The sequence below is a fragment of the Natator depressus genome, chromosome 4 (genome assembly GCF_965152275.1).
Source record: "Natator depressus isolate rNatDep1 chromosome 4, rNatDep2.hap1, whole genome shotgun sequence".
Taxonomy (NCBI): domain Eukaryota; kingdom Metazoa; phylum Chordata; order Testudines; family Cheloniidae; genus Natator; species Natator depressus.
The window spans coordinates 61,808,249-61,833,101 of NC_134237.1; the positions used below are offsets into that span (position 1 = coordinate 61,808,249).

General features: G+C 39.7%; 1 protein-coding gene across 1 annotated transcript in view; it reads right to left on the reverse strand.

The window, feature by feature from the left end:
• Positions 1-24,853, reverse strand: part of PDGFC (platelet derived growth factor C) — a 249,209-nt gene that overhangs the window by 53,387 nt on the left and 170,969 nt on the right. The window contains exon 3 of the mRNA XM_074951051.1: positions 16,067-16,247. Coding sequence (XP_074807152.1) covers positions 16,067-16,247 — 181 coding nt within the window. The remainder of the gene's footprint in view (positions 1-16,066; positions 16,248-24,853) is intronic.

Here is a 24,853-nt window from a genome sequence, read left to right on the forward strand (position 1 = left end):
ACAACACTGCATACTAATCAGCTGTAGTTAGCCATATTTGCATAAATGTAATTTTAAAAAAGAAAAGACAATCCCCAAATATTCTAGGAAAGCGTTTTACCGTTTGGAAAAATAGGAACTGTTTCTTTCACTATGTTAATTACATGCAAATTTGAAATGTCCTTCAAATGTCCAGTCAATCATAAAATGCAAATAAGGATATATTTAATTACAACATACAGTTCCCAGAACTTTTTAGGTGGTGCACGTTTTATTTCTTCAACCTTGAGGATATTTAAAAGTTGTAAATAAAGAAACAGCATTTGCCAAAGACATTTCATTAAATTAAACAAAAATACTAAAAAAATAAATGTTAGGATTATATTTTTAGGGCATCATGAGAGGAACAATTTATTTGTGAAGATAAACATTTTAAAATCAGGCCACTTATTTAGATGCCCACATTTGCACTCAGGAGCCTGACTTTAGGCATCCATATTTTAAAATCTTGAGGTCTAATCTCTACTGTCTGATTAGTGAATGCAATCTCAGAGCTAATCCAGTAAGATTTTTTGAAATACTTCAACATTTTTATAACTTATTTAGAGTACTCACAAACTCTCCTTTAAATTTAAAGAAAGGCTCCCAGAAAAATCACAGGACTGGTAATGCTAAAACCCCAGGACTGAAAATTATTTTAAGATCCCTGGTCTGCATTCCCTGCCCTTAATAACATAGTAGGTGTAAACTATATTTAAGGTCAATAAAATCAAGTTGTATGGCAGGGATAATACCAAGACTAATTACTGTGATAATTCAAATGGCTATCCAATCAATTCTTTTCAATTTCCCCAAAGCACTTATATACATGCATAGCATTTTTCTTTTTTCCATTAACACAGACCTGATCTGCATGGTTCTCAGTTTCCTAGGATTGTATAGGATTTGATCTCTTGAACTTTTCAGAAAAATTGGTGAAATATTGTTCCTTTAGAAATTTCCCCGGCTGAAACCAAATTACTTGAGGTGATATACATATATGGCAGTCAGATCACTAAACACATCTTAAGAGCTCAAAGTTTTTAGAAGGTTTTTGAACTTGTAAGAGTCAAGGAAAAGGAAGACATTTTCAAAATTTGGAATTTTCTGTCTACCCTTAATTTCTCTTGTAGACATTTCAAATAAAAGGGAGCAACACGCAAAAGAGTAAGTGGTATATAATGAATCTGTAAAGGGGACTTTTCATATTCCCTATTCTGGCACAGAAACAGGTGATTGAAACACTGGATATTATATGAAACATCCTAAAGGTTTCCACCCCTCACAATCACAGTCCTCCAAGTTATACCTTGACTTTACCAAAACTTTTGATACGGTCTTCCACAGTATTCTTGCCAGCAGTATGGATTGGATGAATGGACTATAAGGTGGATAGAAACATGGCTAGATCATCGGGCTCAATGGATAGTGATCAACGGCTTGATGTCTAATTGGCAGCCGATATCAAGTGGAGTGCCCCAGGGGTCAGACCTGGGTCCGGTTTTGTTCAACATCTTCATTAATGATCTGGATGATCGGATGGATTGCACCCTTAGCAAGTTCGCGGATGACACTAAGCTTGGCGGAGAGGTAGATATACTGGAGGGTAGGGATAGGGTCCAGAGTGACCTAGACAAATTGGAGGATTGGGCCAAAAGAAATCTGATGAGGTTCAACAAGGATAAGCGCAGAGTCCTGCACTTAGAATGGAAGAATCCCATACACCGCGACAGGCTGGGGCCAACTGGCTAAGCGGCAGTTCTGCAGAAAAGGACCTGGGGATTACAGTGGAAAAGAAGCTGGATATGAGTCAACAGTGTTCCCTTGTTTCCAAGAAGGCTAACAGCACATGGGCTGCATTAGTAGGAGCATTGCCAGCAGATTGAGGGAAGTGATTATTCCCCTCTATTCGGCACTGGTGAGGCCACATCCGAAGTATTGCATCCAGTTTTGGGCCCCCCATTACAGAAAGGATGTAGACAAATTGGAGAAAGTCCAGTGCAGGGCAATGAAAATGATTAGGGGGTTGGGACACATGACTTATGAGGAGAGGCTGAGGGAACTGGGCTTATTTAGTCTGCAGAAGAGAAGAGTGAGGGGGGATTTGATAACAGCCTTCAACTACCTGAAGAGGGGTTCCAAAGAGCATGGAGCTCGGCTGTTCTCAGTGACAGATCAAGGAGCAATGGTCTCAAGTTGCAGTGGGGGAGGCCTAGGTTGGATATTAGGAAAAACTATTTCACGAGGAGGGTGGTGAAGCACTGGAATGGGTTACCTAGGGAGGTGGTGGAACCTCCATCTGTAGAGGTTTTTAAGGTCTGGCTTGACAAAGCCCTGGCTGGGATGATTTAGTTAGTGTTGGTCCTGCTTTGAGCAGGGGGTTGGACTAGACTCTTCCAACCCTAATCTTCTATGATTCTAAATTGGCCTCATCACAACATCACCAGCCCTTCACCTCAGCTCCAAACTTCCCCTCACCAACACACAGAGTCCACCTTCCTTTCTGCTCCCACTTTCTTTCCCCGTATGGAATTTCCTTGGGTTTTTTCAGTGTCCCCTCTCACCCTTCACACCCAGTCAAATTTCTCCATCTATCTCTCTCTATCCCTGTTGAAGGAGGAGAGGTAGAGAGGGACATGAGAAGAGTATCCCCTCTTCTCTGAGTGCCTTACCATTTTCAGAAAATAAATTTTACACCAATTCATACATACATTCAAACATAAGGCTGGAAAGAACCTTGAGAAGCCACTTTGTCTCTCCCCGTGCAATGAGGCAAGAGGAAATATACCTAGACCATCCCTGACAGATGGTCTAACCTGTTTGTCTAACCTGTTCTTAAAAACCTGCAGTGATGGGGACTCCACAATCTCTCTCAGTAATCTATTCCAATACTTAACTATACTTGCAGTATGAAAATTTTTCTAGTATCTAACCTAAATCTCCCTTAGTGTCATCTGCAAATTTTAAAAGCATACTCTACTCCATTATCAAAACAATTAATTAAAATAGTGAATAGTACTGGAACCAGGACAGACATTTACAGGATCTCACCTCCCTGTTTGACAGTGATCCATTAATAACTACTCTGAGTAAACTTTTTCAACCAGTTGTGCACCCACCTCATAATTTTTTCATCTAGACCACATTTTCCTACTTTGCTTATGAGACTGTCATGTGGGACTGTGACAAAAGCCTTACTAAAATCAAGATAAATCACATCTACAGCTTCCCCACATCCACTACAACAGTAACCCTGTCAGAGAAGGAAATTAGGTTGGTTTGTCATGATTTGTTCTCGTCAAATCCTATTATCCTCTAGGTGCTAGCAAACTGATTGTTTAATCCTCCCTGTTGTATCCTTGCTCTCTCCCACTCATTCCTCACAAGTCAAGGCAGAGAGGGCACTAAGCGGTGTTCTCCCCACTTGCCTGATAAGGAAGAAAGCAATGATTTGGGGAGCATGGCACTAAGGGTCTTTCTCCTCAGAGGCTGGGGGTTATCAGTTACTTGGTTCAGGTGTTTGTGGGGTGGCTGGCAGGCAGAGTAAGTGTAGTTCCCTCCTAAGTTGCCCTGCCTCCTGCTAGTTTCTGTCAGCTCTGCTTGAATGGTTGGCTCTAGGAGTGGGATATCCTGAGAGACCAACATGCAGCCAGTGTCATTGCAAGTTAGAGAGAGAGAGAGAGAGAGAGAGGTTTTCACAGGAGACCTCTGCCCTCTAAAGTGACAGATGCTGGGATCCCCTTGGATCCAGCCTTTGAAAATCCTAAGGTACCCTAAAAATTGATTAGATTAATGGGAAAATATCAGATGTGGAAACAGTTGAGCAATTGAACACCATTACTAATAGAGATGAAAAAAATCAAAATTGAAAGAGAAAAAAAGAAATAGAATTAAAGCTGGAGGACACAGAAAATGGAGACTGCAGGAATAACATAAGGATGAGAGGTATTCCAGAGGAGACTGAATTGAGAAATCTGCTGGACACATTAGATGATATTTTCCATGACACATTAAAAGTGGCCAATAAAGATTGCATTTATATTGAGGAGGCAGATCTCTTTTCTTCAGGCCCCCAAGCAGGCTCCAGACCAAGAGACATGACTGTCCAACTACTGTCAAGACAAGGATAAAACACAGAGGATAATGAGGAAGACAAGCTGAACCAATGATGATTCTTAACCAGTACATACAAATTTTCCCAGACCTGGCATCCTCAACCTGAGAAAGCAAAAAGGAACTATACCAGGTGACCACAATTCTTAGAAAGAACATAGGATACGAAGGGGCATCCCCATTTAGACAGTCCTTTAAATGGAAGGACAGATATATATCTATTTCAGATCCAAAAGAAGGGAAACAGGTACTTATGGACACGGGAATAGGTGATTTAGCTCAAAAAAATCTGAATGGGATTAAAGACATTGGTTCTACAGATCACCAAGAAATCACTGGAAATCAGGGAGACCAAAGACAGCCAGAACAGCTCAAAAAGATGCATCACCAATACAACAGGACAGATATGACAGCAGAAGAAACAGTCCAGATCCAGAAGAACAAGATTAGTATATGGGCTAAGACATTACAATAGATAATAGATACTATATTCATGTGGTTATAATGATAAAGGCATATAGTGAAATGAAAGCTGGGCTGTATAGCACCCAGGATATTTTACTCTAGGTGGATACACCTATACTTATACGTATACTTAATAGATATAACGTTATAGTTAACTTATTTTATAATATAAACCACAACATTAAATTAATAACAAACTAGCAGGAGACCCAGATCTCCCTTATTGAAGTAAGTTTGACGTTAGAGTTATTACAAACATTCCAAAATTTATGTTAATTGAAGGGTCATCTATGGTAGAATATTTTAAGAATAGGTAAACTCAAAGATGGTCTAATAATCTCACAAGATCCAATGTTATAAAGGTGTTTGGCCCGATTAAATAAGGCTTGGTTCTTAAGAATATACATTTAAAAAAAGAAAAGAGAAAGAAACCCCTCTTTGAGCAGGGAACTAACAAGCCCATGGAGGAAATAAGGAAAGTCTGGGCTCTCATAGTTAGAGGGGACCAAGTGACAATGGGGAAATGCCCAGGGAGGGCGAAGGAGGGAAACAGGAGATAAGGGAAAAGATGTTAAATATGGTTGTATGCTTTAATAGAAAAGATTACATTAATAAAAAAATGTTCGGGCACAGAATTTAAAAGTTTATGGTAAATCAGACTCAGGATCAGGGTACAACAATATAGGCATTACAAAAGGAAAAGCAACATATGTGTGAGTTTTAAAATGACTGTGTGTTTGATGGGAACACTATCAACAATTTTACTTACAGAAGAATCGCAAAGATAATGGAGCCCTGGCATCTGGCCAGGGGTGGGGGTGTCTCACTACTTTTAACAAAGGGCAGTATACAGGGTGAGACCAGAGCTGGTAGTCATGGGTAAGTTTATCAACATCACGTTTGTAAAGGTGAAGGGGATGAACAGTCCAACAAAAAGGAAAAGTATATTCTGCTCACTGAAAATATTTTACTAGTATAATCTATTTACAAAAAACACGCTTCAAGAAAAGAAAAATGAGTATAAATACCTGAACGCTTCTTGGATACAGATACCACATGTCTCGCCAGAGCAATCTAACAGAAGAGGGGTGACAACACTCTGCTAAATACTTCCCTTTTTATTGTTTCAGCACACACTGTAGATACAGAGGGCAGATGTATTTTAATTAAGGGGTCCTTTAGAGGTAAACTTTTCACCTTAGCCAAGATGTACGCTCCCAGTTAGAGGCAAACTTCTCTTTTTAATCAGTTTTTCAGGGATTTAGGACATTTTAGTGACGATGATATTATTCTAAGAGGTACATGCCTAGCAGGAGCTGAATCTGAATGTCAGGGACTATATATATTATTCTGCTCCTCGTGGATCTTATTCCAGGATTTATATGATTTTTGTGTCTAGGACCCTGACTAATTTAGTCAAAAAAATTATCTGGCAGATATAAATTGGTCTGTTCATGCCCCTGCATATATCAGATTAAAAGACTGGAACTCAGTGGAAAAACAAAAGGCCTGGAAGTTGAACAGAGCTTTTATGTATGACTCCCTTAGAATTCAAGAGATGGAAGAAAATGTTAAGCAACATATAGATGAAAACTATAAGGAAAGGATTAATAAAAGTGTTCACTGGTATGCTGCAAAGGTGGTAAAGAGGAGGATCCTTATAAATAAAGCATCATACCTCAAAAAGATGAGAGGTCTTGAAGAAGAGAGTTTGGTTCAAGAACTTTCTGTTTTGGAAGGTAGACATAAATCTACAGGATCTAAAATAGTATAAGAAAATAAATTAGAAGAGGGAAGATTAACCTGTTACAAACAGGTAAGGCTGAGCAAACACTTAGATATATTAAACAAAAATATTATGAAAAGGGCAATAAAGTTGATAGGCTTTTAGCCAGAAAGTTAAAAAAAAGTAACAGGATAAATCAGACATCCTTTGATTAAAAATAAAAAGGGAGATTTACTAATTGGCATGAAACAGATCTCTGAAACATTTGCTAACTTTTTCCATACTTTGTATGGTTCAAAAAATACAAATCTGGAACAGCTCTCAGAAGATGATGTGGCAGCTCTTAACAGGCAAACTGCTGCTGAAGAAGTCAAAGTTGTAATTAAGAATTTAAAATCGAATAAAGCTCAAGGTGCCAATGGGTTTTCTGCAGAGTATTATAGAGCTCTAAAGCAAGTGTTGGTCCCTTTTCTTAACTGAATTGTTTCATGGTATATCGCAGGGGAACAAGATTCCTGGTTCATGGGAAGAGGCAAAAACTGTGGTCATTCCTAAAGAAGGAAAATATCTTACCAATTGTGCATCATATAGGCGTATTTTTTTAATTAACATGGATGCTAAAATTAATGCCAAGGTGCTAGCAAACAGATTGAGCATATCTTGCCCAAATTCGCTTACCCTCTTCAATCTGATATTATCAGAAGAACTCTGAATTTGATATGTCATGTTAATTCTAGCAATTCTTGCTGTATGCTTCTTTAGATGCTGAGAAAGCCTTCAACCCAGCTGGAGTGGGAGAAGCTCAGACAGATTTTGGTAAGGTTTGGCTTTGGAAATCACCGTTTTATAGGAGCATCTTGGCCCTGTATACTCATCCTCGAGGGTCTGCCTGGGTTAATGGTCATCAATCCCCTTCTTTTAATTTGGCTAGGGGTACAAGATAGGTTTATCCCCCTGTGTGTTTTTGCTATGGTGCCATTTGCAGCAAATGTGAGAAACGTCTCCTCGGTAAAGGGCATCAAAACACCTTCTGGATTAGAACACACAATAGCTTTGTATGATGATGATGTCTTCTTACATTTGTAGGATCTAAATCCTTGTTAAAAATTACAGAACAATTGATATTGGAATTTGGGCAGGAAATTTTAGGAATTTATATCCCCTAAAGGGTCAATATTTAGGAATGAATATTGTAGAGAAAAATATCTTTTAAAGGCAAATTACTCTCCAACGTGGAATAAAATAAGAAGAGACTTGCAGGAATAGAACAAATATGAAAATTCTTGGCTAGGTAGGGTAGCCTCAGTAAAGATGAATATCCTCCCGAAGTTGTTATTTTTGTTTGAGTGCATCCCTGTTGATATCGCTGACATGACAGTAAAAACATGACAGACTGTGGTATTAAAATTTACATGGAAACAAAAGACAAAGGGTGAGTTCTAAATTTCTGTATAAGCCTACAAAGTATGGTAGACTAACTTTCCCTAACACGGCTTATTATTATTACGCATCACAATTAAAAGATGTGATCAACTGAGTTAATAACAGATTACTCAAACAGGACTGGAGCCCAAATAGTAACTCTTGGGTAACAAGTAATGCAGGTCACCAATTTTAAAAATCGGTCAAGTAATCAAGCAATCACCCGTTCATCCAGACCACCTAAGCAGCTTTTGGCCAATTTTTTTTTTAAATTCCCATTGTTTGGGCCCTCTCCCTTAAATACTTTCATTAAGAATTAGGAATTGATCCCTAGGAAATATCAAAGTTACTATTTATTGTGGGTAAGAGCTGAGATTACTCAATTTGGACAGCTGTTCCTGGATCCTGACTTGAAATCTTACCAAGTAGCATGTACCAATGTAAATAAAAGATCCCATATTTTTAATATTTACAAGTCAAATGTTTTATTGTGAAATCTGGATACAAGGCAGCTCTTGTAAAGATAAACCTTGTAAAGAGAGACCTTCTATCCATATTCGAGGAGGTAATCCAGGAGCAAGCTGGAACAAAAACTTCAATTTGTATATACAATTTTCATTGACAAAGATGTTGGTAAGAAACAACCCAGATAGTAAAATGGGAGAGGTATTTGGACAAAGAAATTTAGCTGAATGAGTGGGTCTCTATATGGGAAAGGGGATATACATCTTCAATTTATATAGCTCAGAAATCATAGAATCCTAGAATATCAGGGTTGGAAGGGACCTCAGGAGGTCATCTAGTCGAACCCCCTGCTCAAAGCAGGACCAATCCCCAACTAAATCATCCCAGCCAGGGCTTTGTCAAGCCTGACCTTCAAAACCTCTAAGGAAGGAGATTCCACCACCTCCCTAGGTAACCCATTCCAGTGCTTCACCATCCTCCTAGTGAAAAAGTTTTTCCTAATATCCAACCTAGAAACCTCCCGCACTGCAACTTGAGACCATTACTCCTTGTTCTGTCATCTGCTACAACTGAGAACAGTCTAGATCCATCCTCTTTGGAACCCCCTTTCAGGTAGTTGATAGCTATCAAATCCCCCCTCATTCTTCCCTTCTGCCGACTAAATAATCCCAGTTCCCTCAGCCTCTCCTCATAAGTCATGTGCTCCAGCCCCCTAATCATTTTTACTGCCCTCTGCTGGACTCTTTCCAATGTATTGTTTAGATAGCATTTGACTCCAGTTAATATCCATTGTATTTTTGCTGGTAGGAAGGCACTCTGTTGGAGGGGTTGTGAGGAAAGGGGAACATGCTTGTACATGTGGTGGCTGTGCCCAGAAATCAGATGATTTGTGGAGGTTATTCTCATTATTATTGTTAGGGGACAGAGTTAAACAGCCCTGGGACTCACTTTGAGTGTATGTCTTATGTTCTAAAAATTCATGCTTTGGGAGTTCAGCCAGCCACTGGCAGGGGTCAGGAAGGGATGTTTCCATTGCTTGCATGTTTTCTGGGAGGGTTTGTTTGGTTTTGCTTTGCTTTTATCTCTTTCCCCTGAACTGTTAGGAGTAGCCACATGGAATATGTTCTGTAAAAATTAAATGTTTTCCTCATTTTTAAAAAATCATTGATTTCTAGGCAATGAAACATATTATGTTACACTGGAATAAAGAGTGGGATAAACAGGATAACACAAAATCTTAAGCATGTCTCAGATCCCTGTGTCATGCACATGATGAACTCATAAGACTAAGCAAAAATACTTGGCAAAAAATACTAACAATTTTTTTCTACAAACACTACACTCCACCCAATTAATCATTAAGTACTTTCACATTCTGAGCACTGAAAGTGTTTTTCTTTTCCTTTTATTTTTTAAAATGATTTTCAGTATGAGCTTCTGTCAAAATGCTTTTACAGACCAATTTAAAAGAAGAGACATTCCAGTGCCGAGTAAACTAAGTATATTCCAAGTTTAGTGTGAGGGTAAGAAACCTGGTAAATTTAGCAGATAAGCTAAAAACATTTATTTAGTGGAGCAGTTATTAAGAGAAGTATATTCATCTTTTTCTTCTGAGAACTCAGGGAAACAAGATTTGGCTTTAATGATCTTTTCCCAGCAGGGTTTATGAGAATTAACATCGCAAAACAGCTAAGATGAAATCCTGGCCTCAGCAAAGTCAAGGGCAAAACTCCTATTGACTTCAGTGGGGCCAGGATTTCACCCCTCGGTGGGCTCTGACTTGGAGTAAAGGATTGCCCATCAGATTTCCTTTGCAGGATAAGAGCCTTCATTCTCTCTTGTTGCTGCACTGGTCCCCTCTCCTTATCCTCATTGTTTCAGTTTTTGATTTTTTTTTTTTTTTTAGTTGTGAGGGGTGGGTGGGACAAAAATGTTCTTATATAAAGACACAACAAAAACCACTGAGCAAATCAAACTAACACACATTTAGTATAAGCTAAATGGGGTGAAACAAGTCTTTTGACGTTCCACAGTTTGGCTGACCTGGAGGGAATACAGTAAAAAGTGACGAAATGGTTCTAAAGAGAAGATCTCTGTAAATATCTACTCCAGTGGCCTCTCCTAAAAACTCTTCTCTTATGTCAATAGTACAAATTTTAAAATTTTATTAAAGCTGATGTTTAAAAAAGTATATAATACATAGGTTGAGAAAAGAGTGTCTGTACATCTGGGTATAGTGCTTAGATTATCCACAAATACAAAGTCATAAGATACATATAGTGCATAATCAGCAATAACCCAAATTTAGTTGAATGAATTTAGGAAGACAGTTTAGACATTAGCTTCCATGCATTCAGGTACATTACTCATGAAAAAAGTTATACAGAGAGTTGGTGGCGGAAAGCAAAATATATCAATGAGTGAGACTGTTCCTCAGTAATTGAGAATTTTGGATAGGTTGTCCATTTAGAGAAAAAACAGTCCATCATGAAAGTATTTCAGTTACTTTCCTGACTGCGCTTCTCATCGGCACTCCAGCTCATTCCTCCTGATATTGCCGATGTTCAGTGATGTGTTCCATGTAGATGTCCCTCGACCACCTGATGGCATCTGACACCATGAGTTGCCGCATCAGCCGAGCATAGCATTGACCGACTCCACATTCTCTCAGCACTCGCTCGTTACGGGGTCCCATGTGCCCAGGGCTCCAACAATCAGCATGTGAATTTGGACCTCATAGCCCCTACCTCTCAGGGTGTTGGCCAGAGGGGCATATTTCTCTAGCTTTCAAGATCAGGCATTGTGGAAAGCCGGGGTGCTGTTTTCGAAGACCACTGTGACATCCACTATGATGATCTTCTTCCGGTCCTCATTGGTGATGACAATGTTCGGTTGCAGTTGGCTGTCAATTCCGGGGATGACGAAGTTCATGGCAACCCTCCCCACAGGTGGCAGGATGGCTCTAACCAGGCGATCTTGGATGGTGTTGTGTCACAGCTGCCAGGCTCTGGAATGGGGCTTGCAGCTACACAAGATGTGGGGTAGTATCTCATTGGCATAGCCGCACTGCTTTCATCGCTTGTCCCAATTTACATGGTGGACGGTTCCGTTCAGTGGGATGCAGTTGAGCCAGGACTGGTGGATGAACCTCCAGTTGGCAAATCGGGAGACGCTGCCCCCGGGAGGAAGTGGTTGCTGGCGTCCCACTTGCACATCACCTTGAAGGCCCTGCTCTGGTCTGGCTTCCATTTCAGGTTTTCCACATACTGGCAGTGGATGGCATCCTTCAGGGTCCTCTCCAGCTTGGTTCTGGTTCTCGGAGTGATGATGGTGTGCTCCATGTTCTTCACCTGTGTCACCAGGCCTCCCATCTATTACATCTAAAGCTCAAGCATCTGACAAATTACCTTTAAAACTAGGGTGATCTTTCAGAAACTTCTTAGATTTCCATTTCCATCTGAACTTGTGTACAAGAGGGTAAGTATATTCCTTGCAAAGAAATTTTGGCATGATCTTCAGTGACAAATGACATGCTACCATGTGCCAAGAAAGATGGGTGATATAGTCACCTCCAACTTCAACTTTAACTGGAGAAGCTTTGTTCGCAATCTGCTGAATAATTAATAACTACTTTGGCAATCAGTCATGCATTCCTTAATGGCACCTCAGGCACCAAGTGTCCTATTCACTTGCTCCCCCAAGTAATAATAGATTTTATTACATCAAACTCTCTATGCCAAAGATGTAACTGACATAATTGAAACTAAACAAGTCACCAGAAAGAATGTTACCCAGACACATATTGTAATAGTTCAAAAGGTTTATTTCAACCATATATGGTTACTATGTAAATTACCGATGTATTGGGGTGAGGAGGGGTAGAAGTGAAATAGGCTTTCACAACGTACTTGGAGATTACTGGAAATCATTTCTTTGGCAATATTTTTTCCCCTTTGTGATATAGCATGGCCAGAGGGCAGCAGGAGGGTGATAGAGGGGAGATATGTAAGCCCCAGGATGATGAGAGCCTTATTCCCTGTAAAGGGAAGAGAGGTTGCTATAGATTAATTAGAGCACCTGAAGCCAATTAGAGCGTCTGAAGTCAGTCACCTGATAAACCCCCCCCTGCTTCAATCAGACAGTTGGAGGAGTTGAAGCAGAGTGGTTTGGTACTGGAGCAGAGAGCAGTTTCAAGGAGAGCAGTTTGGAGGGAAGCAGAGGAGAGTTTGGAGAAGTGCTGTGGCGGGCCAGAAGACCAAGACCCTAGGTAAAGGGAAACCCGGCTTGTGCAGAGCAGAGGGACTCCACAGACACAAGGGGTTCGGAGAAACCTGGCCCAAGCAGAGATAGGGCAGGAAGCTCCACAAGCTGAAGGGCCAGAGAGGGAAGTAGCCCAGGTGAAGGAATTGCTAGTTCAAGTGGTTTGTCGCTATCCCTAGGGCCCCTGGGCTGGGACCTGGAGTAGAGGGCGGGCCTGGGTCCCTCCCTCTCCACTCCCCTTCTCTGGGATACTAGTGGGACAATTAATACCCCAGATCAGGGGCAAGAAAAGGCGCCCTGACCCCCCCCCCGCCCCAAGAAGAGAAAGCACGGGATCCATCATAGTAGTGCCGGCAATTTGCCACACCCTCTACACACCAAAAAAGCTGAATTGCGAAGTCATCATTAAGTAATCCTTAGTGCATAATGTACCTCTCCATGAAGAAAAGACTCAAAACAATTGGATGCAACATGGAAGAATGACTCAAAATGATGGACATTTTAAAAAAAAGTTTGAAAGCTTAAAATGATACCAAATTAGTTTCTATAGTACAGACAATTTCCAACACCTCTGCTTCATAATATTCCAAAACAAATAATTTACAATTATAAATTATATATACAAGTGTATGAAGTTTCTGAAGAACAAGTAGAAAACAGAGGAGATGAAGTAATATTAGGTCTAAAATAAGGGATGGCCAGCTGGTAAGTACTCAAAAAGTGAAGAGCTTCACATGTCTGAAGTCTGTACTAAGTACACAAGTATTTGAAGAAAAGCCATTAGATCTGGTCAGGGAATCTTTGCCATCTACACTGGGTAGGGCCTTTATATAGTAGAACTGGAGTAAGAGCTTCCTATAAAATGATGCTGCAACTAGTGACACTACTGCTGGAACTCCTTTTGTCTGATTAAGTCTGAGAAATAACATCATCAGACTTACCACCATTCTTCAGATACTAAATCATCATGTAAAATGTTGGTTTGCAATTTAGTATACAAAAGATTTTTTAAAAACTATTATAAATTACAGCAGAATTAAACAAAGTCATTCCCCCCTCCTTAAGAGACCTGAAATGTGTCCTGTGCCCCTCACTGTGTGTGGCCTCCAATAACAGAAACAAGCTTGCACTGCTTTATTTCAGTTTTGCTTCATTTCTCCTCAAACAATCTCTCATTGCTAATCTGCCAGCCTACCCCGCCCCCCCACCCCCACAGCAGAATTGGGGTGGGGAGGGGAGGGGAACATGTTAACTGTTTAGGACCAAGTCATAAAAGTAGACCAGTTATTTTTCAGCATCCATTTCATTACTCTGCATTCATTTAAACTTTTTGCTTCTGCACAAACAGGACCATCTTTCATTTTTGGACATGTGGATTTCTACCTCTTTTGAAATATAGTGTGATAAAGGATTACACAGAGGGGGTGGAAGGTCTCTGGGAATTGTGGAGAGGTAGAGGAATAGGAAGGGAGTTAGGGGTTCTCCAGGCTGGGAAGGAGGGTCTCAGGGTTCCTACCTACTCCCAGGCCTGTTCCAGACACTCTGTTTTCTGCTCCCTGATCCGAGGCTCCATGGCGGTTACTCCAGACCGTCTGGGTCCCTCTCCCATCATGTTCCCCTCTTCCCTCCATGGCATACACAGGTTTAGGTGGAGGTAAACCCCCCCACAATATTTCCATTGTAGAAGTGCTAATCTCCCACCCCCCAGAATTACAGTTAACAGCAAAATTAGTGACAGTAAGTTTTGTGCAACAGTTTTCAATATCTGTAGCTTAGATTAAGTAAATTCAGTTCTGAAGCTCATCACTTGTGATTAATGTGAAATATATAATGCCACATATTTGATGGCTGCATGGGCTGCATATTGAAATATGAAATATTATACCTTATAACTTGTAACATGATAAAATTTGGGGTGATAAAGAGTATTTCCTATTCCAAAGGGAGAAATGGATACATAGCCACACAATTACTTTTGAAATTGAAGAAGGGGTATCTGTTATTCTTAGGGCTTCTGTTTGGGGGGGTTTATTAACTCAATTTTGGGGGGTTATTTTTACTATTTTTGACTTGTACATACATGTCCAAAATCAAGATTGGGGGGGAGGGGCTTTCTCCATTATATACTGTAATGAGGAATGTATATTATATACATTCCTCATTACAGTAGTATATACTGTAATCTCTCTGTAATGTTCCCTAGTGCACAGCAGGAAGGTCTATATAGACTAATTAATACAAAACACATAAAATCATAGTCCCCATCACCCACCTTATTGCTCTATGTAGACAAGTATCCATTTCCACTGTTTTTCCAGGGTTTACTAGATAAACACTGATTTGCTTTTTCTTTTTAAATCAAGGGTGTTTTATCTGATTCTGAACTCAAACCAGTGAGATTCCACTGATGTGAATGGAAATACTCCTGACTGATACCTATGCAAGTGAAATGAGTATTACTACTTCTGTATATCTAATGTGATGTATATTTGTACCATATTGTACATACAATTTTATGCTTCAAGCCAACGGAGTTACAATATGGGTTATTACAATATGGATTACTTTGACCCAATATGTTTTTTTCTTCAATAATGAGTTTAAAAATAGTTTTAGCAAACAGGGCCAGTAAGGGTAATTAGGAGATAAAACACACAGAATAAGCCATGAGGAACTGGATAAAAAAAAAACAACACATAGTTTTGAAATATAGAGTAGGCATTCTGGACCAAATTCATTCGTGGTGTAACTCCACTGATGACTTTGACCCTTTATCAATATTTTCTCATCCTTGGAAACATATCAAAATTATTTTGGCTGCCAGAGGGCTTCCATATTGTTTAACAAAGGCAACAGCAATATGCTGAAGAAGAAAATTGATATACATTAGTGAGTGATATTTCAGAGAGGGAACCTCGTCTTGAGATGTGTTGAGTACCTGGAAGTTACAAGTGCAACTCTCAGGATCAGTCCCAAAGTGTGTTCCCCAAGAAAAATGTAATGAAAAGCAAGATATAACTAATTGAGTGTTTTGCTTATACTATAAAACAATTAGCAATGACCACCATTTTTCTGTATTTTAGCTATTTATAACCATTTATACTACACAGAAGCTTGGCTGTGCCCTTGTAATGGCAAGTCACAACTAACAAATTAATTTATTATTTCAATTTTTCTCCTGGAAGAATGCTGGCTTCTCTGTGTAATTTCCCAATGAGCTTTGAAATGTTGTTTTCCAGTAGACAAGCAACTGATTCTTTATGCTGGCTAAATTCTTCCCAAAACTAGAAAAAATATCTTTTTTTCTGTACTGCGTTAGTAATGCAAGAGTTTTTCTGAAGTTTCTACATGAACAACTGAGCCCACAACTTCCCAATCCAAAGCCATCCATGCTAACCACATGAACATTTGGGTAGTTATATTACAGATATAAAATTTATGGTCCTGTAAGACAGACTTAAGAATAATCATTGTGATAATAATGAAAGATAAACAATTAGTAACTAACCCTAAACTATCAAGTCACTCTCCTGAGAAGTAGTATTGTTAAAATTTTGTTTTCCTGATACCTCTTGGCCCTGAAAAGATGTTACTTACTGGCATAAGGAGAGTATAATGGATGCAGAATCCAGGTTCAGAAGAAAAATATTCATCGGATACAAATCTTATCCTGATCTGGTTTCCTTTGGAGATTTGTTTGCTTGGCACAGTACTGGAACCACACCAGCGCCCTAAAATAGTGCCATCACTCGGCTCTTCAACTTCTACAAAGTCGTACCTGGAAGGAAAAGAAAATGAAACATTTATTGACTGATGCATTTCCTATAGAATCCTCATGATTTAATCAACATAGTCACATTTCATTTAAAAAAAAACCAACAACAAATGTCTCTTTTCATGCTGAAAGTATGTCACTGAAGCCAGTAATTTTATTCCTAGGTTCTTCATCCAAGTTGCTACTGGCTTAAACACATAATAAAGTCATTCAGTGGAGTTCAAAAAGAGCTAGATCCAGAGTTAGCATTCTGAACAAAACCTCTCAGTAACAAATGTATGTTTCTTATATGGAAAACAAGTACAATATATGGGACAGAGAGGAAGAAAATAATCATAAAAGAGAAAAGAAATAACATAATTTTGAAATATTTTAAAGTGTGATACAGTAATTGGTATGTGCTATATTAGCGGCAGAGGTAGTCATATTTTGCTGATGATCAGTGTTCAATGGCTTCTTTTGCAGCTAACAACTTTCTCCTCCTGTGCTCTGACAGGAAAGAAAGCTTGGAAAGGCTTGAAGTGGCATTAAGTTCTCAGTCCAGCAAAGCTCTTAAGCATATTCTTAACTTTAAGCATGTGTGTAGTTCCATTGAGAGCTTTGCTGGATAGGGCCTATCTATAGAATGTACCAAAAATTATCCAGCATTTTGGGCAACTGTCTCACAATAGATGGTCTGGAGATTGAGTTTTGAAGAAATAACACAAACAATGAAGGTATATCTCATCCCAGTCTTTTGTCATTCCTATCCACTCCACTCATCATCTGCTCTAAGGAATAGTTATTAAGAATAACCCTTGGAGCAGACTGCTTTCTAATTCACCCCTCAAATAGAGGCACAGACATTATTAGGAAGGGGTGGGCAAGAAGCATAGGGCTAATCCAGTGCTGAAACTCCCAGGAGATGTTGCACAAAAAGGGTACAAATGTGCTTAAAGCCACCTTTGTGTAAACCAGATCCTTGACCAGTAGAAGGCCAAAGTGGACCCTAATGTAAGTTAGAGTACTTGTGGAGTTTGTTTCCATTACTCTACCACTTTCTCACTGCTACAAAGTACACACTTCCTTTACTCCACCTTTCTTGCAATCTTGGTTTTTCTGTCACACTGCATCAGTGAATAACTCTAGTTTCTAGCTTCTCAGACCTTCCCCAAACAGTCATGAAAGGAAATTATTGCTGTTCACATGATTCTGAACAGGAGTGAAAATGTGGCAGTTCTGGGTCAGTTTTCCCTCTGCTGCAGCCTGGGAATCTCTGCGCAACAGCAGAGGCACTAGAGTTGTCCATTTGGTGACGTACAAAGGCAACACCGCTATTTAAGCTTAAAGGTGCCTTTGGAAGGTTATATTCATAACCATTAGGGATGGATGTTAGATTGATATATATATATATATATATATATATATATATATATATATATATATATAATTCAGATTTTGAAAACAGTGATTGCAAATGCCTGGGGAAGTTTCCTACTCTCCCTCAATTTTTCAAGTATTGCTAACATTCTCATATATACATACACACACATATACATACATGAACACACACAAAATACATTTCTCAAAGCAACCTGAATTGGTAAATCATAAATACAGTTCAATTCTGTTCTTAGAAACAAATAGTACTACCCACAACTGTAACTAATACTCTGATTTTAAAAAAGAAGAGAAACACACACACTCTTCCAAATAAGGCAGGCATTGTTTAATGTGAAAATCATTACTTCATAACAATTTTCCATTAAAGTTTTCTGTATTTTTTTTCTTCAGTAAACTTACTCTCTATAATTATTCCCAGTTCCCTAGCTAGACAGCAGGCAATAAATTCTTGTGTTTCATGTCTGTGCAAGTCAGGCTCATACATTTATTATCTCTGTTTAAAGGACCAGTATTTTTTCCACTTAATTAAAAATGAATAAAATGAACATGCTCATTAACATGTGTTCACAAGATATTACTGGCATGTACTTGAGTTTTAAATCTCCACTGAAATCATGATATACTACTAATTGCTTTATCACCAATGTATTTGATTTTCCAAATCAGCATCATGTATTTATACAATTTGATTCTTAAATTCATCCATCAATATTTTTCTTTGATGATCCATGTGTTAGCATGAACACAATGTGTATGTAATAGCACTACAGGCTCAGGGATTTGAGAACATGTTTTAATTTGCCGTTTAAACGCAGTGTATAAGTTTTTAAGAGGGTCTTTTTGTAGTTTATAGCCTCAGCTAGAAAACAAAAGAAAGAAGCCATCTCTTCTTCTATTTCATGGAATGTGAATAAAAATCTGTTAGGTGTTATATTTATTGACTTCAGACTCAAAAGTATTGGATGTCAGGCATACTACAGTCACCAGTGCATCTATGTAATTTATGTACTTCTTTCTATTGCACCTTCCAGACTCCCGGCACCCTAGGGGTAAAAGCACAATTCAAATTCCATAGCTTTAAACCTAGAGCTTTTTTAAATGAACACTAATAACTCAGCTAAATGGGAGACTAAGTAAGGATTCTGTCTAGCGAACAAAAGCCAGGAATGAGAATTATGACTCATATGCAAAATAGGCCCAGATAACATGGTTCATCTTTGGCTCACTTTTATATTCAGTTCGTCTTTCCAATCTTTGCACATGTTATTTGAAAACAAGCTTCTGTTGCAACCAGTATACTTTTAATTCAGCATGTGTGTCACTAACAATAACTTGACTGAGCCTGACTTTGAAACACTTGAAAGCGGTTTTATATTAAAAGAACAGATCACGTACAAGTGAAAAAAAACAAAACAAACCCAGTATCACTGATAAGTAGAAAGCCATATGTCCCCAGGTGACCATTCTGGAGACACTGTAATCCTTATAATGCACTCACTAATATTGTATTGCAGTGTGCACAATTGCCCAAATCACTATTTAAAGGATTTACTAAACCTATTTTATGAGCCAATTAAACATAACTTTCTCACAGCAACATGATACAGTACATACAGCACTAAGTGGTTTATAATGATTACTGCCTTTTTCTAACATCTCCCTGGGGACCTACTGAGGATTTATGTTCAACAAACAAATCTGGTATTCTAGACAAAATTTCTGCTCTCATATGGGAATCTACAAGCTATAAAGATCAGTTTCTTGCTGTTGAGCACAGCGGTAGGGAGCTTTTTGTACAGAATAGGTAGTACACCATTAAAAGGGGAGAATCTTTCGACGGTCTACCTACATCAGCAGAAAAACAGCACATTTCCCAGACATACTGAAATTCTGTCAATTAACTTTATCCCTGTCAGTTATCTAAACCAACTGTTCAGTCAGAGCCTGCCAAATGGATCAGATGTGCATCTCCAAATTCCTAGCATTGCATGTGTTGACTGGGGTCTAAACTTTGTGTGAAAGATAACAAAACAAACAAAATGGTTAGGAGTCTCCAGTGTTTACAGGCCCACACTGTGCTTGGACAGTGTGCAAAACCGAACCTTCATGTGACAGGGCTGAACAGTAGCAGTGGCAAAATCCACAGCTATCCAAAACTATACTTTCCTATGTAGAGATTTGTTAGTCAAAACTGAGAAGGCGCTGACAACAGATAAATGGTTTCACATTTTCCAATGAAGTTACAAAGATGATTTATACACTAAATAGTTTGCCTTTAAATAAACTACCTTTCCAGTTTTTCTTCTGCTATATAAAAGCTAGCTTGAGACTGCACTGTCTTCAATACTATAATTAATTATAGCACTAATATAGCACTTTACATTTTCAGTATATTATACAAACATTAGTCAGATTTTGGACTACAGTGCGGTTTATTCAGGAAGCCAGGTAGGCTTTTTAGTCATGATCAGTCCATTTTTCTTTCCTCTATTTCTGTGGTGGCATGCATATTCCACTTATTTTTGGTATATGTGCCCGGGACAGCGGACTGAATTAACAGATTATTTCGGCAAAGGACTATTTATTTGTAATGAGCAAATAAGCAACGAAAATTGCTCTCTAAATTTCAAGGGCTTTCTAGCCAAGCAATGTATTTTTTCCTCAGGAATGTATTTTCCCCGCCTCTCTGTATTTTTCTGTGGTTTGCAGGGCTGGCTCTAGGTTTTTTGCCACCCCAAGCAAAAAAATTTTTGCGCCCCTCCCCACCCCTTTTATTTTGGCTTTTACATGTTTGCACTTCGCAATGTTTTTTGTTTTGTTTTGTTTTTGACTGTTTAAAATAAAAAAAAAGAGAACAGAGAATTTGTAGTTAGTGAAATAAAACAATTTCCTACTAGTGAATTCATTTAATTTTAACAAAATCACAATTACAAACAATTTGGGTTCAACTACACACTGTAACGAAAAACGTTAGTGTCTTCCGGTGCGCCCAGTTTCTCATAAATTAAAAGAATTTATATGAACTGAATTTTTCTGTTTTTTATACTTGCGTATTCTTTTAATAATTCAGTGAAATCTAATTTTTTTGTAATGGTACTTTCAATTTAAATTAATGTGAGTCCTGACAAACGATTTTGAGACATGGTGGACATCAAATAATTTTTTAGTAATTTCAGTTTTGAGAAACTGCGCTCACCAGAACCCACTGATACTGGTAATGTTAAAAGAATGTGTAATGTTATACCAGTGTTTGGAGTGAGGTGCTCGGGGCAGTGCATTCCGACCGTGGGCCCCCAGCCCGATCTCAGACCCGGCCTCACCCCTGCAGAGGGGACAGTAACCGATAGAGCGGCTGAGGGGGCGGGTTAGCCGCAGGGAGGGGGACAGACCAGGGGAGCCCGCCCAGCACTGAGCTGCCCAGGGCAGCAGGTTCCTTATTGGCTGCGGGTCCTGCCCCGATCCCTGGCTCCGCTCGGCTCTGGCTTCTCCGCCGCTTGTGACACTTGCGGCAGGGACAGGCGGGGGGTGGGGGGAGGAGCCGCATCGCCCTGCTCCCCCCGTGGCGGGGGGGCAGGGCAAAGACTGCCCTGGGCCGGGACTTCCACGCTGAGCCCGTTGCCTCTTCCCCCTGCCTCTAGTAATTTCAAAAAATAAATCAATGAATCTATAAACAGAAGGCTATAGAAAGTATAATTCACTGTATCAGAGAACTTGGCTCTATTTCCGTTCTTCTATGTGTGCATCTATGTTTTATAAATGAACATTTACTTAATAAAAATAACTTTGCTTTGGTGAAGTGTAATATTACTCCCTCCCTCAGTTGTTAGTTAGAATACAGAATTGTTCTTTTATGGAAGAATAGGAAATTGGTAAGAACCTCCCACTTGTATAGTTATTTGCATGATCCCTGTGTCAATATATTTGCTCTACCTCTCTTTAGAGAAGATTGTTAGGGACTAGAGCTGGACAAAAATTTTCTGACCAAATGTTTTGCCTTTGGAAAATGCTGATTCATCAACATTGATAGATCGGTGGGAATGTGACTATTTCAACAAATTCTGACCAAAATCCGTTATGTTTCTGATAGCTCCTTGGTTGCCAGGAAATATTTCAAAAAGGTGAAAAGGAAGTGTCATTTTGACTTTTGCTAAACAAAATTTTGGAATTCACATTCCATAGTAAATTTCGCCTTGTTTTTAATTTTTATTTATTTGTTACATTTTGGAACTAATTTTTATTTTTGCAATTGGATGGGAAAGTCAGTTTCTGGCCAGCTTTACTTGGGACAGTGGGTTGGATTAATTGAATATCTGTCTACATAAGGGGACCAAGGGATTGGTAGCAGCTAGAAGGCTATATAGAATTCACTCTAACTTATTGGTGTTGTAAGTGATTATTAGATGTTCCTTCAGGGGCAGCAGAAACTTCCTAAAAGTAAGAGGGGCCACCAGTGCCCCAACTGTGGCCCCGCCCCTGAAGTGCCTCTCCCACCACCCTTTCCCCCAAGGCCCCGCTCCTGCTGTGTCCCTTCCCCCTGAGGCCCCGCCTGCTTGCTCTTCTCTGCCTCTCCCACCTTGCTCGCCATTACAGCCAGTAAAAAGTGATGGCCCCCTGGCCACCCCCTTCCAGCACACCTGTGTTCCTGGTGACATTACTATTGTCATTTTTGGCCAAGCAAAATGAGGTTCTACCCTTAACTTAATGGCATTTATGTTTGCCTGGTTTTTTGTAATGTGATAACTATTAAACACCACATCTGATCAATTCCAAATTTACAGAGAATGTTCTAGGCACCAACAGGCACAGAGAGCCCCTGGCATGGAGGAAGGGGACATGGGGAACATACAGAGCTCCTGGAATGTGGCAGAGGGTGAATGGGGGGCTCAGGGCTCCTGCAATGATGGAGGAGGAGGAGAAGGGGGACATGGGGGAATAATTGTTACCTGTACTGCACATTTTAGCATGTATACTACCAGTCCAGTACCTTTCCCTGAGACTAAAATACGTTAGCCCATAAGACAAATGCACTGTGTGTCTTGTCTCCTTATACAGGAAATAAAAAAAACACAATAAAAACTGAAAACCAAAATGCTACAATAATATAAATGTAAGTAATGCTACCACCATGAATACAAGTACACTGTGTTTGAACCTGGAAGAGGGAGTATGAGAGGGAGGGGGAATTTCCTACTGTGGTAGATTTCATCCCCTTCTCCAGCTATTGTCAAAATCATCCCACCAGGGTAGAATTTTATCCCTAGATCTTATATGTCTACACTGGCAAGTTTCTGCGCCACAAGTTATACCACTTTTATTAAACCGCTGGAATTAAACCGCTGTTGCGTGTCCACACTGTGCTCCTTGTGATGCTGCAGTGCATCCACATTAGCAGCTCTTGCAACGGCAAAGACAGCAGTGCATTGTGGTAGCCATCCCACTGTGCAACTGGCCACACGGTGCTTTAGGAAGGGTTTGCAATGCCTCATAGGGCAGGCACAGCATCATATGATGCAGGTTTACCAATCTCATTGTTCCCTGGGCATCCTACTACATTGCCAGCTGCTTTTCAACTGGGGGGGGAAGGGAGGGAAAAGAGTGTGTGACAGTGAGTGTGAGTGTGTGTATGGAGGGGAAGAGAGACAATGTGCTTTGGAGGACAGAGAGTGTGTCAGCATGCTGTTTTTTAAGTTCAGACAGTGGCAGGAAGAAACCTCAACATCAATCCCCGCCTCCCTCACAGAAATCTCCGCAGATCAGCATAGTATGCAAATGATGTCAGAGACAGTGCTTTGAAAGGGGAGGGGCGCATGTCTCCAGTGCAGCCGAGTTCAAAACAATGGGCAGAGCAGTCACTTGAGGCATTATGGAACAACTCCGGAGGCCAATTACAGAGCAGAAAGCAATCAAGTGTCTACACTGGCAATAGAGCACTGGAGCCTCGGCGAGGTGGGATTTTTTGCAGAGTTGCAACTTAGGAGTTTCTGCACACAAAGTGGCTTGGCAGTGTGTACAAAAAGTTGCTTTACTGCGCAGAAACTTGCCAGTGTAGACACGCCCCAAGAAACTTCAAAACAGCCATTTAGTACTTCCACCTTTGAAATGCACCAGGTAACATTACATTTATTTATTTATTCATTTCCACAGGAGGATATTCCCCTGACAAATTTCCTTGTAGGCAGGATAAAAAGATATCACTCAGACCACTTAGCAGCTGTCAAAACAAAACAAAAAACCCCACCACTCCTCCATACTTTAGGGGGAAAAAAACACCTTGGCAGACTCTGAACCCTTTTATCAGCACCAACAAAGATTGAGTGTCTGTATGGCAAAGGAATAGGTGGAGCCATTTTGATTACAATTAATAGAAATGTGTGACCCAGGTGCTGAGAATTTCAAGAAATTTGAGAAACGCTGTTCTAAACAACATCACCCCAATTTAAAATGTTTGTAAGAACTCACCTCCAGCTATTCTCCTTCTGTAAAAAGGTGCCTAAAAGCAGTTTTCCTGCAAAAGAGAGCAGCCTGTGTAGTGTACTACCCCTAGCCCTCCTCCCCTCTACAAGGACTTGGCTGGGCCTTGCACTAGGTCAGAGAGAACTCTTTAGGACACCACTACAGATTACACAGCAGTTGGAAAGGAGACAAGATGTGTTTATTAAATTACAATTTTGACTATGGTTGCTTCTTTTAAATAAAAATGTAATAATGATTTCTCACCATCAGTGATTTGAGCTGAAACTAATTTCCAGACTAGTATCTCTATATTACATGGTATAATTCGTGTGCTCTAATAGCTAGTAGCAAGATGCAGCCTAGTCAGACCTGATCCAAAAAAAAAAAAGTGCAAACTCTTTCATAGTTGGAAAATGCTTATAAACTTATATATTTCCAGTCGTAAATATTACTTCCTGCCTATATACAGATGAGTGTGGTACTGAAAAACAATATACCGCCATATCTATATTTACCATGAAGTAGTGATATTCACTGGCACAATCCAGCGACTAAGAACAAGTTTTGCTGCTGTTCAACGGATATGTATGGGAGATATGCCTCAGACACATGTGTGATAGAGATACCTGATATGAATCAACAATAACATACTGTAGATTCTGCACCAATCTAATTTTATTTATTTCTGTCTAGAACATGCAATGTCTCTGGTCTTACAGACCACATTTCATTTTTTCTGACTCTGCCTTAGCCAAGGCATCACCTGAAGCTGG